General features: G+C 41.1%; 1 protein-coding gene across 10 annotated transcripts in view; it reads left to right on the top strand.

The window, feature by feature from the left end:
• Positions 1–16632, top strand: part of Cyp39a1 (cytochrome P450, family 39, subfamily a, polypeptide 1) — a 76244-nt gene extending 59612 nt beyond the window's left edge. For 2 of the 10 annotated variants that reach the window (XM_063266863.1, XM_063266868.1), the window contains 3 exons: positions 806–1020; positions 14412–14499; positions 15095–15444. In XM_063266863.1, the coding sequence (XP_063122933.1) occupies positions 806–1020; positions 14412–14499; positions 15095–15166 (375 nt within the window). In that variant the 3' untranslated portion in view covers positions 15167–15444. Of the gene's footprint in view, positions 1–805; positions 1021–14411; positions 14504–14922 lie in introns of all 10 variants that reach the window. The other 8 variants (XR_010054579.1, XR_010054580.1, NM_001106893.1 and 5 more) reach the window with 8 other exon arrangements.
• Positions 16633–16970: the final 338 nt, after the last annotated feature.

Here is a 16970-nt window from a genome sequence, read left to right as displayed (position 1 = left end):
TAAAAATGTGGATGCATAAATTAACGGAATCTGTATCAGGAAGCAGCCGTATTTTTCTAGTAACTGCTCCGATTGCCAACGACAGACCAGTAGAATTTCCATTGAAGATGTCGCAATGTTTACGGATCGGGTAGAGGAGTGTGGAAGGAGCATCCTCAGAGATGAGTTTTTATAGAAAACCAGGAAAGAACATCAAAGCCAATGCCCCTGCTTCTGCTGGAAGCCTTATTTTGTATTCCTTAGGCAACTGTTTCTGTTACTGGCTTCCAAGGAGCCCACAAAATAAAAACACGGCAAATTAAATTAGTGATACGTTACTTCATGGGCTTGGGGAGCCAACAGGCCTGCGCAGGCCCAAGAGCTCATCTAGTTCATGCCTTGCCTTTCAGTAAGTCTGCAGCACTGGCTCCAGATGTAGCCACGCCACATCCCAGGCTTCCTCCAGCCTGCCCTTCTGTCAGCATCTCGTTACGAGATTTATTATTATGAGTAATTTCAAGATAAAGCCCGAGAGGCCTTTTCATAAGTGCCTTCCTCTTCTTAGGTTGATTTTGTAGGTGATTTACTTTGTCATTTACATTTGCCACTTAATAGGATTCTTGTTAAGCCTTTTTTTGTTTAAAAGTTCTCGCTCCAAAGTCGCAGTTGTGTCTGATGTTAATAACAGGCTGGGGGAAAAAAATGACCCCCAAGTCCGCAGCTCTGTATGCAAGGATTAGCTCTACAGCATCATTTTTAGACCAGAGAAGTAGAGTTAAGCTTATTTATATAAGGCTGATAAAAAAAAAGTGTTTTCTTCCCACAGGAACGCTGGAAAGAGGCAAATTTAGATAAGTACATTTTCTTGGACTACTTCATGGCTTTCGGAGGCGGGAAGTTTCAGTGTCCTGGAAGGTCAGTTGCCATAACTGAGCAGCATCGGGGCAGCAAGTGTGGAAGAGAGACTCAGGGGACACTCACCATGACGTCTTTTATTGTCAACTTACAGGGAAACCCAGGAGGACGCAGTTTGCTTGTTTGGTCAGTGCTGGCGTGGGATGTTTCTGTAGGAAGGTCTGTGGTGACTTCTCACAGCAGATCTCACAGGAAGACACTGTGCTTGCTGGTACAGCATAGTGGGGCTTCTGTAGTTCATGCACGGGCACTCTGAAGCACCACCCTCCTGCGTGTGCGCATGTATGTCATCGGAGGGGTGTGTGATGCATGTGTGCAGGTACATATGTATATGCGTGCGTACGGAAAGAGGGCGCAAGGTTAGGTGGGGTCCCTCGGGTATTTCATATTCTCTGGGCCTTCCACTGGTCTGCAACTGGGCCAAGCAGACTATGCCTGTAACCCAGTGAGTCCCGGGGATCTGCTTCTGCCCATCTCCTCAACACGAGGATTAAAGGCGCATATTATATACTGTATGTGTCCTATATGCTCACATACAATAAATGCACGTCAGCTATTTCAGGAGGCAAGTCCAGACAGTGCAGCTAGAGCGAAACTCGTCTCTTCCAGTCTGACTCTCCTTACTCCTGTGTTAGAAAGTAAGTGCGTTAGAGAGAAAAAGATTTATGTCACTTTCAGAATTACGTCTATGGGTATGTACCTGTGTGCGTGTGTGTGTGTGTGTGTGTGTGTGTGTGTGTGTGTGTGTGTGTGTGGTGTGTGTGTGTATGTGTGTGTGTGGTGTGTGTGTGTGTGTGTGGTGTGTGTGTGGTGTGTGTGTATGTGTATGTGTGGTGTGTGTGTGTGTGTGTGTGTGTGTGTGGCCAGAAGAGAGCACCAGAACCTACAGAACTAGTGTTAACCAGTAGAGGTGACCTGGCAATGTGGGTGCTTGAGCTTCTCTTCTTTGCAAGAGCAATATGTTCTCTTGGCTGCTAAGCCATCTCTCCAGCCCCAGAAAAGCAGTTCTTAGATGAGTTCATCATTTTTTTATCACCTTGTAAGTCATCATCCTAGATGTGGTGCTTTTTGTTTTCAAGTCTCTTTCAATGAACACTTAATAGCAACTTCTTATTCTGATCATCTTTGGCTTTGACCATAATATTAAAACTAAGGACTGTAATACTTAAGCAAAGCATGAGGCATGGGGCAGTGGTGGACAATTTCCTGACGAGCATTATTTCCAAGAAGGACAATTACCACCTTCCCCGATAGCTCTTAAGGCTGAGAGACAACTCTTTCAGTATGAAGGTAAAGATTACAATAAAGAGGACCATGAAACTGTAGCTCAAGCAATCAATAGTATCTCATTTGAACAAAAATTGTGCTTTCAGAATGTATCGAGTTCTTCCTATATGTAAAACAGTGTTCTATGTACCTCAGAAGACTTGGATATGAGAAAGTCATATCCTCAACTGTCATGAGGTGAACACTGTGTTGACAAGAAGGACACGGGATTCATACATTGCTTCTAAGAATGGAGAACAGCAATGTCTGATATGGTACTGAAGCTTCAAGATGATATGACTGGTTAGGAGAATCTTGCTGATTTCACAGAATGTGTCCCTTGAAGGAAACCCAGAACTTTTTATAGGTTAAGAAGGCAAAATTAATAAAAGAGATACTTATACAGAGAAGGTCTGAGTTTATGGTTTTACTGATGTTTGGGCCACATTGAATCAGGATGGATTAGGGAAAAGGTTGGCTGTGAATGTTGACTTGGTGTCCTGGCTTATCTTGGTTGTCAACGTGACACATCTGGGGAAGTCCTCAAAGAGGAATCACCCCCATCAGATTGTCCTGTGCATGTCTGAAGGCTTTTCTGTGATTGTCGATCAATGCGGGAAGGCCCAGTCCACTGTTTGCAGTGCATTCCCTAGGCAGATGGGTCTGGTCTGTATAAGCAAAGTAGCTGAACAAGCCAGGGGGAGCAAGCAGTATTTCTTTATGGTCTCTGCTTCAGTTCCTGCCTCCAGGATCCATGCCTTGAGAACCTGCCTTGACATCTATCCCTTAATGATCGACTGTAGTCTGTAGAATGAAGTAAGCTCCTCCCCACATTGCCTCTGGAAGTCAAAATTAGCACGCTTTGAATATAAATGGCTGTCATATATGGTGAACATAGCTAAATTAGAAGCAGGAGGGAATTTAGAGGCAAGACATTAAGCATTCCTTTGGGAATTCTGACTATAAAATGTGGCAAAATATCTTATAACCAGAATTCATAGGTTGAACACAAATGTTGACTATGCCTTACATGTTTTTAAAAAATCCCATTAACGCTACTTTTCTACTAAGTGTCTGTTTCAAAACATCTTTGTTTCCCCCCTGTCCCTTATTCTAAACAGACAACTCATGAACCATTTTGTTTTTAAATTGTTCAGGCGAGCAAATGACTTCATTTGGGCAACAGTACACCAAGAGAGCTTTCTACTGGAAACTTAATCCTATGAATCCTTAGTATAAACATGAGCGAATGACACCCATTCCTAATTGGTATAGCAGGGGCCAACTGATTTTCTCATGCACAAAACACTCAGTGAGTCAAAGAAAGTTGCCTGCAATGTAGCTGGCCTTCAAAGTTCATCATAAACACATGCTCTTATGGGCTTGCAGCTGTTGTTTTATGGAGTATATGCCAGTGGGCATGGGCCCAAAAAAGTAACAGAAATTTTTGGGTAAACAAAAATTTGCCGATGTATTTGGTACAGCCATCAGCAACTAACAGACACAATGACAGAACTGGAGCCCGTCTTTGAAAGTCTAAAAGGTTTTTCAGAAGAACCTCTTTCTAGGCACTTCCCTATAGCATCATAGGAAGAGAAGAAAGAAGTATCTATCATATAACCAGACCTACAGGTAGAATACAAATGTTGACTATGTCTGACTTATTTTTTTTTAAAAAATCACTAATTAAAAATTTCACTTAATTCTATTCCTAATAAAGTCCAGGCTTCCATACACAAATAAGCAGGAGGAAGCAGTGTGAACCGGTCAAATTTCTTCAGAAATAATAAGATGCAAAATGGAGGGCCCCATCAAAATAGACAGGCTCCTCTTGAAGAGAAAGGTGGAATTATTTGTTGAGAATTTTTCTTGCATGGGACTCTCTGGGAGCTGGTGATTTTGCAAGGGGCCATGATTTCTCTATTTGCTCCACAGAATGTCCATCAAAAGCTGCCTTTACTTGGTCCCCACATTTACGAGAAGATAACTGCTTGGTTGTACACAATGATATGGGTAAATTCCAGGGTAAATCTGGGGCTGAAGAGTTGGCTGAGCAGTTAAGAGTGCTTCCCATTCCTCCAGCAGATATAGGTTCAGTGCCCAGCACCCACCACAGGTGGTTCACAATTGCCCGTAACTGAGTTTCCTGGAATCCGGGCCCCCAAGAGTAACTGCATATACGTGACTCATATAAACTCATGAAGATACACAAGCACATAAATAATGCTTTTAAAGATGCCGATCTTTAGCAAGACTTATACTGACCTACAGCAAGCAAGAAATAAATACTTGGATAAGTTGGGGTGATAATAGAAAGATCTTAATATTTGAAATATAAAAACCAGGAATTTATCTTTCAAGGATGGGAATTGGTTGCACTTTGAGGGGTGTAGTTTTTACTGATTTTTTTTTTATTTTTAGCTACGCTGTTTGTGGGTTCTTCGTGGAATCTTCTTTATCTGTCTCCTAACAATATCTTCTCTGACTCAGCTCAGCTTCTCTTGACTCAACAGCCACCAACTGTCTTCTCAGTCTGCTAACTCAATTCACTTTCTACTGTCTTTTATTTTCACTCTGACCCATCTCCTCTTCCCATCTCTTCTCTTCCCTTCTCTTCCCTCCCCTCCCCTTCCCTTCCCTTCTCTCTTCTCTTCTCTTCTTTCTTCCTGCATCAACTGTCTTCTCTGACCCGACTCTTCTGTCTCCTGAACCCTCCTCCTACCTACTCCCTAATCTTTCTACTGTCTCCTACTCTCAGCCTCTGCTAGCTTTTTATATCCTCTCTTGTTCCCAGAAGTCCAAGGGGCAACCGACACTGGGGAAAATAGAATGATTTAAAGGGCCAGCCACATAAAATATTTAATAGTGTGTGTGTGTGTGTGTGTGTGTGTGTGTGTGTGTGTGTGTGTGTGTGTGTGTGTGTTGGGGGGTGTTGCACACAGGTTGGGTGGGGAGGTCTGTTCATGTATCCCGGGACAAAGCTAAGCTACAAAGTCATTGATGTATGTTGCATTACTAATGGAAACCATGCAACTATTGAAAAAAATGACTTAAAAGTCTGGACGCAGTTAATTAAAAGTACTGTTAGGACCCAAATAATATAGATTAGAAGTACTGTTAGAACCTAGTTAATATTGATTAGAAGTACTGTTAGTCAACCAATAAAATAGGTTGAGTAACCAACATTAACACAATTACTGATTGAGCAACTACTTTCTGAATATATGCTATGTCTCATTGTTGGGTTCTGAAGTAATGTTACCATTGAAAACAAGTCAGACAAAAGCCTTTCCTCCCTAGAACTGTCTGTGTCCTAACTCAGGTCTCTTTCTTAAACACTGCACATAAAGATACCAAATGTTCCTGAATACTTTATTGTGGTTGGTGATATTAGATGTGACAAGATACAAAGATAGTCCTGGTCTTCTCCAGGCTCAAACCTGCTATGCCAGCTTGATCATCTGAGCTCAATTCCTAGAACCCATACACCAGTGGAAGGGCAGGACTGGCTACCAAAGACTGAGTCTGACCTTCACATGTTTCTGTTTTCCTACATGCATGTGTGCACAGACAAACATAAATAAAACATTAGCGCTACTTAAAGGAAGATGGCACATGGTAAAAGACAGGGGACTTACATGTCAAATAATTTCTATATCAGTGTGGAGTTAGGAAAGGCTTTTTTAATCAATAAAAATATTCTTTTAAAAATATTCAATAAAGATCTGTCTTCCTGTCAATCTACAAAGCAATTAAAAAATTAAAAAGCACCCACAGGAGTTCAATGTACCTGATGTTAATATCAAACCTATTATATATTTAGGATTTGTGAAGCTCTAGACACATTTGTTTCTATATATTTATAATTTACATAATATTATTTTATGGTTATATATTAGTAAATTAGTTTTGCATAATACCACATTTGAGAAGGGTCATGAATAGCTTTTACCCTTTTATGCATAGAAATGGCACATTGCTTTTAAAGAATGAGCAAATTCAAATCCCCATGGATTTAATGGGCAAAGAATGAAATTACCTGTTATTCTGAGTAATGTGTTCTGTAAATAAAAATGTTCCTTAAATGCCATTAGGTAAATACAGTAAAACGGAAGCATTCACTCATATATAATTTTTAACATTTCCCTAACATTTAGAAATGCATTCTAATATTTTCACAAAGCATGGACATGTCTGCTAGGGTCTATAAAAATGGATTAGGAATGAGGGCAGAAGATATTCATGTGCCATTAAGGCCAAAGCTCTGAGCCGGGCTGCCAGAGCGCCTTATTAATTTTAAGCTATGCTTCTCTTTTGTCAGTGTCTTGCCAAGGATCAGTGCCTCACTGAAAAGAGCCCAGAAGCCACTAGCAGAATGGCAGTCATTATTCTCCTGGCCACTTAATTCTGCTACTTCATCAGGAGGCTGAAATTTAAGTCTGTTGAGAGCTCTGCTGCATGGGTGGTCTTCCAGCACTTAGAGAAGGATGCTCCCAAGGCAAGACATGTACTTTTCTGAGCAAAATTTTCAGAAAAGATCTTTTTCTCTCTTCGTATGCAAAATAGAACCTGGACCCTTTGTGGTGCAATGCAGTATTTTTGTCTATGGAGAGAAAGGAGACAGTTCTGGTGGGGTGTGTGGATGTCTCCTGTCATTTAACTGAGCTACTGAAGTTCTTTTGTTATTTGCATATATCTCCTGTTCAGAGAGAGGCTTTTAGAGACAGATACGGTGATGCATTTTTCCAACCTACTTTAATGAACATTCAGCCTCTCCTCTTGCCCACTACCCATCAGAGGTAGTAGAAAAGAAAAGTTATTAGTTCTTTATCAGCCCAGTCCCATAGCAAACACCAACTACGAACCAGCAGCTGTAGTCCAGTCCTCTCAGCAGGCAGACATCACACATGAACCAGCAGCTGTAGTTCAATCCTGAAGAAACAAAGGGTTACCCAACCAGCCCAAGGCCACCAAGGCAAAAAGCTACAGGAACCTCAGTAACAGTTCTTTGGCAAGTTTTTCTCACTGGAAGTGTTATCAAAAGCAGAGCTCAATAATGCTGTGTAAAGCGAACCAATACATGTGTGTCATTAGTGAAGAATATCGAGGAGGAGCAAACAAAACCAATGCTCCAGCTCCCACTGTCAGTGGGAGCATAGAGATCTCTAAATCTAATTTCTTTCTTCCTGTTTCTCTCTTGAGCACGACTACTAACAAATCACAACCAGCCCCACTGAATGACCAACAAGCACCCAATCCACCTATCAGGACTCTGGCATTTATATACCCTATGAAAAATTCCCAGTATTCCTGTCACACAATTGCAGAAACTCTGCAGCTGGAAAAAACATGCCTCTGCTACAGCATGGGTCAAGTCGTAGTCAGCTGCTTCGAAGTGACTCCAGACCCCCACACTTGGGATTGAAACGAAAACATTCTCTTATGATAATATGTCTGTGTTTTGTAAAGAAACCAGAATTCCAAAATCCTCACTATGTTTTCCCTTTTCTGTTTTAAGTCACTAATCGTGATAGATGTAGTGGGAAATTATAAACAGATGCATTTTTCAACCAACTAAGCACTTTTTGGGTCAGGGGGCAAGGTTTTCTGCTGCCCAATTCTAATCTTTATAAGTCTGAGGGTATCCACAGTTTTCATTTCCTGTGGAAATATAAACACCTCTGTGTCTTCAACACAAAACTTTCCACGCCTTCCATTCTGATGTTAACACATCATAATCGTATATTAGTTGATTTAATTACACAGTTTCTTCCCTATAACCCTGTGTGTCTCTCAACTGCTGTTGTTCCTTTTTCATTAACATTCAGAAAATTTAAAGTTAGCAGAGCACTGTTTAACCTATCTCTGGGGGTCTTTATTCTTCCTTTTTGTTTTACATGCATTTTCATTTTGAAAACTAATTAATTTATTTATATCCAAAAACACTGCTCCTCTCTCAGTCCCCATCACAGTAGTGTCCTTCCTTCATCCTCCTGCACTTCACCTCTGAGTGGGCAGCCCCACCCCAGGGTATATCAGCACCCTGGTGCATCAAGTCTTTGCAGGATTAGGCACAGCCCCTCCCACTGAGACCAGACAAGGCAGCCATGGAGACTGAGCTGCATGTCTGTTACATATGTGCTGGGGGCCATATAAGCTCTTTGGTTGGTGGCTCAGTCTCTGAGAGCTCCCACGGATCCAGGTTACTTAAGTCTATTGGTCTTCCTGTGGAGTTCCTATCTCCTTCAGGGCCTCCAATCTTCCCCCCATCTCTTCTATAAGAGTCCCCAACCTCTCTCTGGTGTTTGACTGTTGGTATCTGTTTCAGTCAGCTGCTGGGTAGAACCTCTCAGAGGACAGTTATGCTAGGTTTCTGTCTACAAGTGTAATAGAGTGTAATTATTAGTGTCAGAGGTTGATGTTGGCCCATGGAATGGGTCTCAAGTTGGGCCAGTTATTGGTTGGCCATTCCCTCAGTCTGCTCAATTCTTTGTCCTTGAATTTCTTTTAGACAAGACTAATTTGGGGTCAGAAGTTTTGTGCATGGGTTGGTGTCCTTATCCCTCCACTGGGGATCCTGCTTGATGACAGGAGGTGGCCTCTTCAGTTCCCATGTCCCCATCTAGGCTAAGGCCATCTACATTGACTCTTGGGAGCCTCCCCAATTCCAGGCCTCTGGAGGTTCCTAGAGATTCCTCCCACCTTCCCACACACAGCATAGAGATTCCTCCCACCTTCCCACACACAGCAAAGAGATTCCTCCCACCTCCCCACACACAGCATAGAGATTCCTCCCACCTTCCCACACACATGCCCCTCTAGCATTCTCTCCCGTCTCTCCTCATACCTGCTCCTGCCCCCCCATCCCCTTCTCCTCTCCCACCCAATTCCCTCCCTCCTTCTGCCTCCTATTTTATTCCCTCTTCTAAGTGAGACTCTCACATCTTTGCTTGGGCCTTTCTTGTTTAACTTCTTTGGGTCTGTGGGGTATATTATGGGTATCCTGTACTTTATGACTAGTATCCACTTATAAGTAAGTACATACCATGCATGTCCTTTTGGGTCACTCAGGATGATATTTTCTAGTTCCATCCATTTGCCTGCAAAATTCGTGATGTCTTTATTTTTAATAGCTAAATAGTACTCCATTATGTAAATGAACCACATTTTCTGTGTCCATTCTTCAATTGAGGGACATTTAGGCTATTTCCAGTTTCAGGCTATTACAAATAAAGCTGCTACTAGCATTTCCTTTAAGGTCCGATTAGATCTTTCTAGAACTGCTTGTCCTGTAGGATTGTGTGGTGTACCTGCAATGTGCTTTATATTATAATACTCAAAGAGATACTTCATCTGACATATATGTCAGTCTTTATTGTTCAGGCATGACCATAATAACCATTACTTCCAGCCATTACAGATTCAGCCTTCTCAGAACTCAAAGCAGTGGCCCATTGACATCCTGAATATGTATCAATGGTGTGGTATACGTACCTTAGCTGTCCAAATTCTGCAAAGTGAAACACACCTATTCGCCATATTTCATTTCTTTTTGTACCCCTAGAGTTAGTTCCAGTAGGCAATGGAGTTTGGCTACACAGTAAATGAGCCTACTCATTCTTTTCTTACAATTTCTTTGGCTTGTTGCCAGGTGATAGAAAGGGTTTTCTTTAAACCTCTCCTGTTAACAGGGGTGTTTTTCATCAAAATTTTAGGCTTCTAACACATTTTCTATTAATAATTTATCAATTTCTTCATTTCCTTGGGCTAATAGACCTGCCAAACATGTATGAAACCAACTATGAGTGATATATAGTGAATAGTTTCCTTTTCTAATTGCCTATTGCAGCTATATAAATAACAAAGTTGATTTTGAATTATCTGGAACAAATTCAGCAGTTTCTATATGCAGAACAACTATTTCTTTATGTTGAGAGCCAGTAATTATATTAAAGGATTCACGAAAACCTAATAATACCATAAGAATTGCATACAGGTCTGATTTTTTATCAGAAATATATGGGCTTTGAATTAATTACTTTTATTTTATTTTTTCGTATGACTTATAGTCTGCCATTCCCAAATTCTTTACAGCAGTATAAAATATCGGTGCCTCAGGGGTTGGCATTCCTTTTACAATACATGGAAGAATCCAAGTAGTTCTTTTTATAAACTGAATACATTTGCTTTTGGGATATTTGCTCTTAAGTTCTCCCAAATAGTTGCTTACAATCTCATTGTCAATCTTCATTGATTACCCATAATGACATAATCTCAGCATTAGTATAAGGTATGGCTTCTGCCAGGTCTGTTCCTGACAATTGACATGGTCTTAGTCTACCTTTTATGATTAAATCAGAAAATTTTTTAAAAGAATTATTTATTTCATATATATAAGTACATTGTAGTTGTCTTCAGACACACCAGATGAGGGCATCTGGATTCCATTACAGATGGTTGTGAGCCACCATGTGGTTGCTGGAAATTGAACTCAGGACCTCTGGAAGAGCAGTCAGTGCTCTTAACCACTAAGCCATCTCTTAAGTCTTTTTTCTTTGCTGTTAAGTCTCTCTTTGCTGTTAACCATCTTGGACTGTTTAAGTCTGGATTTCCTTGTAACATTTGAAACAAATTGCTTACCTTTAAGTAGTTAATCCAATGGTAGACTATAGCCAATTAATGTCCTCCATTAATTTTTGAAAATTGTTAAGAATGTTGGGGTCCAGGAGTTGCCCCACAAACCACACAAACACCAATCTCAGCCAGACAGAGATGGTTTACTTAGTGCACACCCCAAGACTGATCAGGGCCATAGCACAGAATTCAGGAGGGTACGGTGAGTTCCCTTAATGTTTTAAGTCTTGTATATTGTAGGTACGTGATATTATTTTGTGCCCCAAGTTTGTTTTTATGATTCTCTGAATTTTTTCAATGTCTGTGGTAATCTCTCCCTGTTCATTTCTGATTTTATTAATTTTGGTCTTTTCTCTCTAATTTGGCTAAAAGTTTCTTCATCTTTCTTTAAAGATCCAATTCTTCATTTAATTGATAATTTGTATTTTTCATTTCTATTTTATTAATTTTGTCCCTGATTCTGAATCTCTCTTTCCATCCACTGCTTTCAGGTGATGTTTATTCTCCTTTACCCAAAGCCTTCTGGTGCATGGTTAAGTAGTATCCGCTCTTTCAAAACACGGAGAGAAAATTTCCTAATTCATTTGACAAGTCAGCATTCCTACCCTCCACGCCACACAAGGACACTACAAAGCAAGCAGCAGACAGATCAACATTTCTTATGAATAATTAATGTGAAAAAATCTGGAGTGACAGCTCAGAGGTTAAGGGTATTTGCTATTCCTGAGGACTCATGTTCAGTGCCCAGCACCCACATAGATACTAATAACTACTTAGAGAGGACCCTGTCTATGCTTTCTTCTGCCCTCAGCTGGCACTGCACACATGTGATTCAGGTATATATGCAGGCAAAACATCCATACACAAAAATAAAAATGATGAAAAATTTTAAAAAATCACATTTTTAAAAATACATCTTAACCAGATGCTCAGAACAGCATTCAGCAGCATCCCTTTCGGATTGGCTGGACATGGTGGCCCATGCTTTTACCCCAGCAGTCAGGAGGGAGGCAGAGACAGATAGACCTCTGTGAGTTCCAGGCTACCCTGCTCTACATAATAACTTGTCTCAAAAAATAAGGGCAACAAGATGGCTCACTGAGTAAAAGTACACTCAGCAGGCACCAAAGGCCAGTTCTCTGCCAGAGCAGCAAGCATTCTTACCCTTTTCACTATTTCTTACCCTTTCAACCTTACTCCTACCCCACTCTTGTTTCTGTGTTTTTCTTTTATTTGATTTTCCTTACTCAGTACAAAGCATCTACCTTTCATCCGTTCATCCTTCCTGTTTGTGCTTACTGTTATCTCCAGTCAAAAGCTTGGTGCCATATCCATTACTGATTCATATGGCCACTGAATTATTTTTGTGTAATAATATTAAGAAGAATGATAAATTTAAAACTCCTAGTATATATTTTTTCCTTCTCTTCACTAAATTTATCTAGACTTTCAATTTCCACATTGTTGGGGTTCACCACCAGTGGAAATACTACCCAGAAATCTGCACAAAACCCAGATACATGTGTCTTGACCCAGATCTCTGGAGTCATCAACCCAGAAGATAAAGTGCAATGAGCTGTGCCTTCCCAATTCCCCCAGTGTATCCTGATAGGCCCTAAAGTTTCAGAACCATTGAATCTGTGTTCCTGCCACATAGTTGATTTTGATCTTTCTCAACAATTTCTAAGGAGAGTGAGATTATGGGAAAACCACTTCACCTTGAACTTGAATAGCCATGCTTCAATGCATAGTGTCTCTGAAGCTATGCCCGCCTGCTGCGTTCTCCAAATTCCAGGGCGAGAGCATTCTATTTTCATGAGCTGCAGCTGATAGCAACCAGGAATACACGGCAGAGCTCCTGCTCCTGGCAACGGGCACAGTTTTCCAGCCTGCGCTGGCATGGCCTGTAATGACTTCTAGGAGGGAAAAAGAAAGGTTTTTTTTTTTCCCCCTCTACAAAAGTCAGAGGGAAGGCAGATGTGATGGTTCACATTTGTAGTTCACGTACTCAGGAGACTGAGGAGGTTTGAGGGCATCCTAGGCTTACATATGGTGTTCTAGGACCCCTGGGGCTTCAGACCAACAGGAGCAGCAAGAAAAAACAACAGCAGCAACAATAAATGTCAACTCAAAACCAAAAAGTCTGAAATGGAAGTTAGTAATTCCATCTGATCCTAGCATCCCTTAGGCATTCTGTTTCTTTGACATATATGGCTATCCTCCAAGATACCTGATGGTTGGGGGTGTCTTTTACACACCCCACTCCCACTCTGGCATCCCAGGTGATGGTCTACTGCCTCTCACCCAGCCCCCCACTCACTCTCTTTTTTCCTCTGTCTTTACTGCTATGCACTGATGACTTTTCTTGGAACAAGCCTATGAATACCACTCTCTCATTCGGAGCCTGACACCATAGCTGCCAGTCAGACCCCCTTATCCTGTCAGGAACCCTGGCTCTCCATAATCTGACCCCAGCTGTACCTCTGTAAGGTCCTGGTTACCTCCCCAACCCTGAAGGGTTATCCTGCTGTTCCCAGACCCCTGTGCTCCCTGCTCCTGGTACACTGGTTCTAAAATGCCCTCAGATGCCATGCCTGCTTATTTAAAGCCTGTCCTTCCTCAAGGTCTGTCTCAAGTTTCGCCTTCAGGAATATCCAGGTCAGTGTGCTCTCCAGACACTAGGTTTCTGCAGCATCTTTGTGACTGCCTTTGCCTGCCTAACCCTGGTTGTTACCATTTCCATTTCCCTCCATTCAGACCTGCCACTGTGTTTGCTGGGACATCATGTTTCTCTAAGCCCCTGCAGCTATGTCCAGACAAGTATTTACAATTGGGAAATCTATAAGTGCTGAGTATTTGAGGAATTTTCAACATGTTTGTACTTTAATGAATTTTCTTTCTAGTTGTGCATTCTTCTTCCTTTTAGTGTAAAAACTGAATCTGTTATAAACAGTACACCTCATTATTTTCACTGTTTTGACATTGGAAGTGTTGGGCAAGTATTCTTAGCATAGCTCAGCTGGCTTCTGAGGAACTCTGGGGAAGAAAACAGACTTAGGAAGAAGTTTCTTCCCTGAAGTGCCACAATTGGTAAGATTCTAGAGTCATCCATGGAAGAAAACTCAACATTAAATGCCCAAAAGTTTTATTTAGCCGTTGCCAAAAATTTGACTGCAGTGGATACTTGAGAAAAATTCTACTAGAAATTTTAAATATTTAAATTTGGGTAATATCATGTTTTCTTATCTTTAGCTAAAATAACAATGTAAAATTTTTGATAACAATGTAAAATTTTTGATCTGCTTTTCTTTATACATATGTGCATGGGTCTTTCTGTCTGCTTATCTTCTGGCTTCTCAGGGCACGCACACACACACACATGCACACACACACACACTGACACAGAGATATACCGATATATATATATATAAATAAAAAAATAAATCTTTAAATACATAGATTTACACTTACTGTGCTGGTCTCCTGATGAAGCATTTTTTACATCAAAAGCATCTGAGCCATGCCACTCACTCAGTGGAGTATGTGATGTTAGAAAATAGAGTTATGTATTCATGCATCTTTTATGGACAAGTAATCATTTTATGTCTTTCTTTCAGGTGGTTTGCTCTCTTAGAGATTCAACTGTGTATTATCTTAGTGCTTTATAAGTATGAGTGCAGTCTTCTGGATCCATTACCAAAGCAGGCAAGTGCTTTTAGAATTTTAAACATTACTATGACCTCAGATATGACACAAAACTCTAAACATGTGGCTTTCAATACTGGCCATGTGTTGAGAGATTTCCTTACATTTGACCTTAACTCTATCCAGAGAGGACTTCTGTGGGTCTAGAAATGAACTCTTTGTTTTGGATGTTGTCATTGATCCATTTGAAATGATGCAGGACAACCAATCCTCCTAGTAAAGACAGTAAACAGAAAGGAAAAGGCTATCACTCAGGCTTAACTCACTGTAGATGCAGTAGTTCCTGAAGGGACATGAGTTTATTTATGGCATCTTCGTCAGTCCGATAAAGTAAAGGGTAGGGAGCTGGCAAGACTGTAGGCCCTGGTGAGTGTTGTGGAGCCGAGAGATTATTAGAATAAGGTCTCTATCTCTTCTCTGCAGATGGTAAAGTGGATGCTTGATGTTTTGGATCTCGGCCATAGGAACATTTCCCAGCCTTTCCGCCTCCCCTCTGTACCTTTTAGAAGAAATCAGTCAGGGGAGACTTAGGTCTAAAACTGTTGGCTTCTGTCTCTTCTGAGTTTCTGTGTCTCTTCTGCGTCTCTGCTTTTAGAGTTCTCTTCATTTGGTGGGTGTCCCCCAGCCAGCAGGGAAATGCCGAATTGAATATAAACAAAGAGTATGACCTTCGTTGGGACTCAAGAGATTCAGAAACTTCCAGAGGAGTGAGGTCACCGACAGAGCTACAGTCCTCCCAGCACCTTGACCTGAAGACATCCTAGTGGCACATGCATTTCAAATCTGAAGACCGTGCACCGTGGTTCACTCTCAGGAACACAGAAACCCCAATTCAAGGTTTACAGAAAGGGTGCAGATGATTTGGAAAAGTTGATAAAAGATTAGAATTTGGCTCCATACATAGGCGTATCAAAACTTCAAGTAAAATTGTCACTTTAATCAAAATATTGGTATGTTAAGTTCACTGTGAAAACAACATACTTACAATTTCCCTTTCGCAAAATAACTACAGTGCAGGACAATGAAAGATTAGATCATTTCTAGATATTTTGTAGTTTAAAAATGTGATACTTAACTAGACCTTGGACATGTTAGGCTTATTGATACCAATCATTGCAGAATGCGTAGTGCTCAAAATGTGAATAAAACCGTGCTTTATGACGCTGGGAATGGGTCCCCATGCTGCGTTCATTCCTGCACTCTCTTATGTCCAGGGTAGTATCTTCCTCTTGGGGATACTAATCAGTACACATTGACTGAAGTATCAATTTGTATTTTAGTTAAGGGGGAAGCACTCTTTTGACTCAAAGTATCTTTACTTATCCTTTGACAGAGATAATATTTTTTACTCCTGTGTAAAATGCACAGTCTTATTATATCTTATGTCTTTGCGATATCCCTGGGAGACCTGCTTTTTTCAGAAATGAAACAGAGGAGCAGTGGCTCTGTGGGAGAGAGAAGGTGGGGAGGGGAGTGGAGGGAGGGGGAACTGGGGTCGGAATGTATTGTATGAGAGATGAGTAAATAAATGGATGAATAAAATAAATACACATCTGGTTTTGTGCCAAGTAAATAACTACACATGAGTCTGTTTTTCGAGTCTTAGGACAGTGGGATATTTGCCATTAAGTTCTGGAGAGAAAACCCAGTAGGTCCACGGGAACATATGGTTTTCCTAACAATGGTGTCATCCTTTACCCGCCAGAATCCAAAACTAAGTTCATTTCTGATGTTGCATAGCTGTATAGCTCTTCTTAGGCTTCTTCCCTTACCTGTCCCAGCCCCAGCTCCGGAAGTTGGAAATTGTTGACTCTTCTTTCCTTCACCAACAAGGACGCAGGTCTCCAGAAGACTGGTGGGTGCTTTCAAAGAGCTTTCACTCTTTGCAGGGAGTGATTGCATTTGAAGCTCACCTAGCTGCCCATAGCTTCCCTCAGCAGGCTCAGCGGTCGGGAGAAGGCAGTGCCGGGAGTCCACAGCAGCTCAGCTTTGCAGCCCAGCCTGGAAGGTTCTGCTGCAGTAACAGTTGTGTTCTGAGGGAAGGTGTATTCACTATCCAACAGCCAAGGCCCACAATAAAGTGCTGTATTTGCATATATTTGCATATATTTGCATACAGCTGAACTAAATTTCACAGACTGATGTCGGCTTATTCTTCTTTCATAAGAGTCACTGTTTGCTAGTATGTCTATGTACTGTAAGAACCATTGTAGAAAAGGAAATCTGTTGGTGTTTAGAATAATGAAGTTAATATTTGGAGGTCCCATGCTTTTTAAAATATATATTTCACTGGGTATTTATATCATATGTAATATTCTTGTATTAACTGGAGTTTTTCCTGGAGGCAGATCCTGAGGCAGACTTGTATGAAGATGGCTTACTTGGGAAGCAGGAGACAAAGGGCAGGGAGCTGATAAGCCCAAGGGCTGTATTAGCAGGCTGTGTGTTGTAGCCTCAAGGGTTCCGTTTGG

This window comes from Rattus norvegicus, chromosome 9 (genome assembly GCF_036323735.1).
Source record: "Rattus norvegicus strain BN/NHsdMcwi chromosome 9, GRCr8, whole genome shotgun sequence".
Taxonomy (NCBI): domain Eukaryota; kingdom Metazoa; phylum Chordata; class Mammalia; order Rodentia; family Muridae; genus Rattus; species Rattus norvegicus.
Note: the sequence above shows the minus strand (reverse complement) of the source record. Positions and strands in the feature narration are given on the sequence as shown.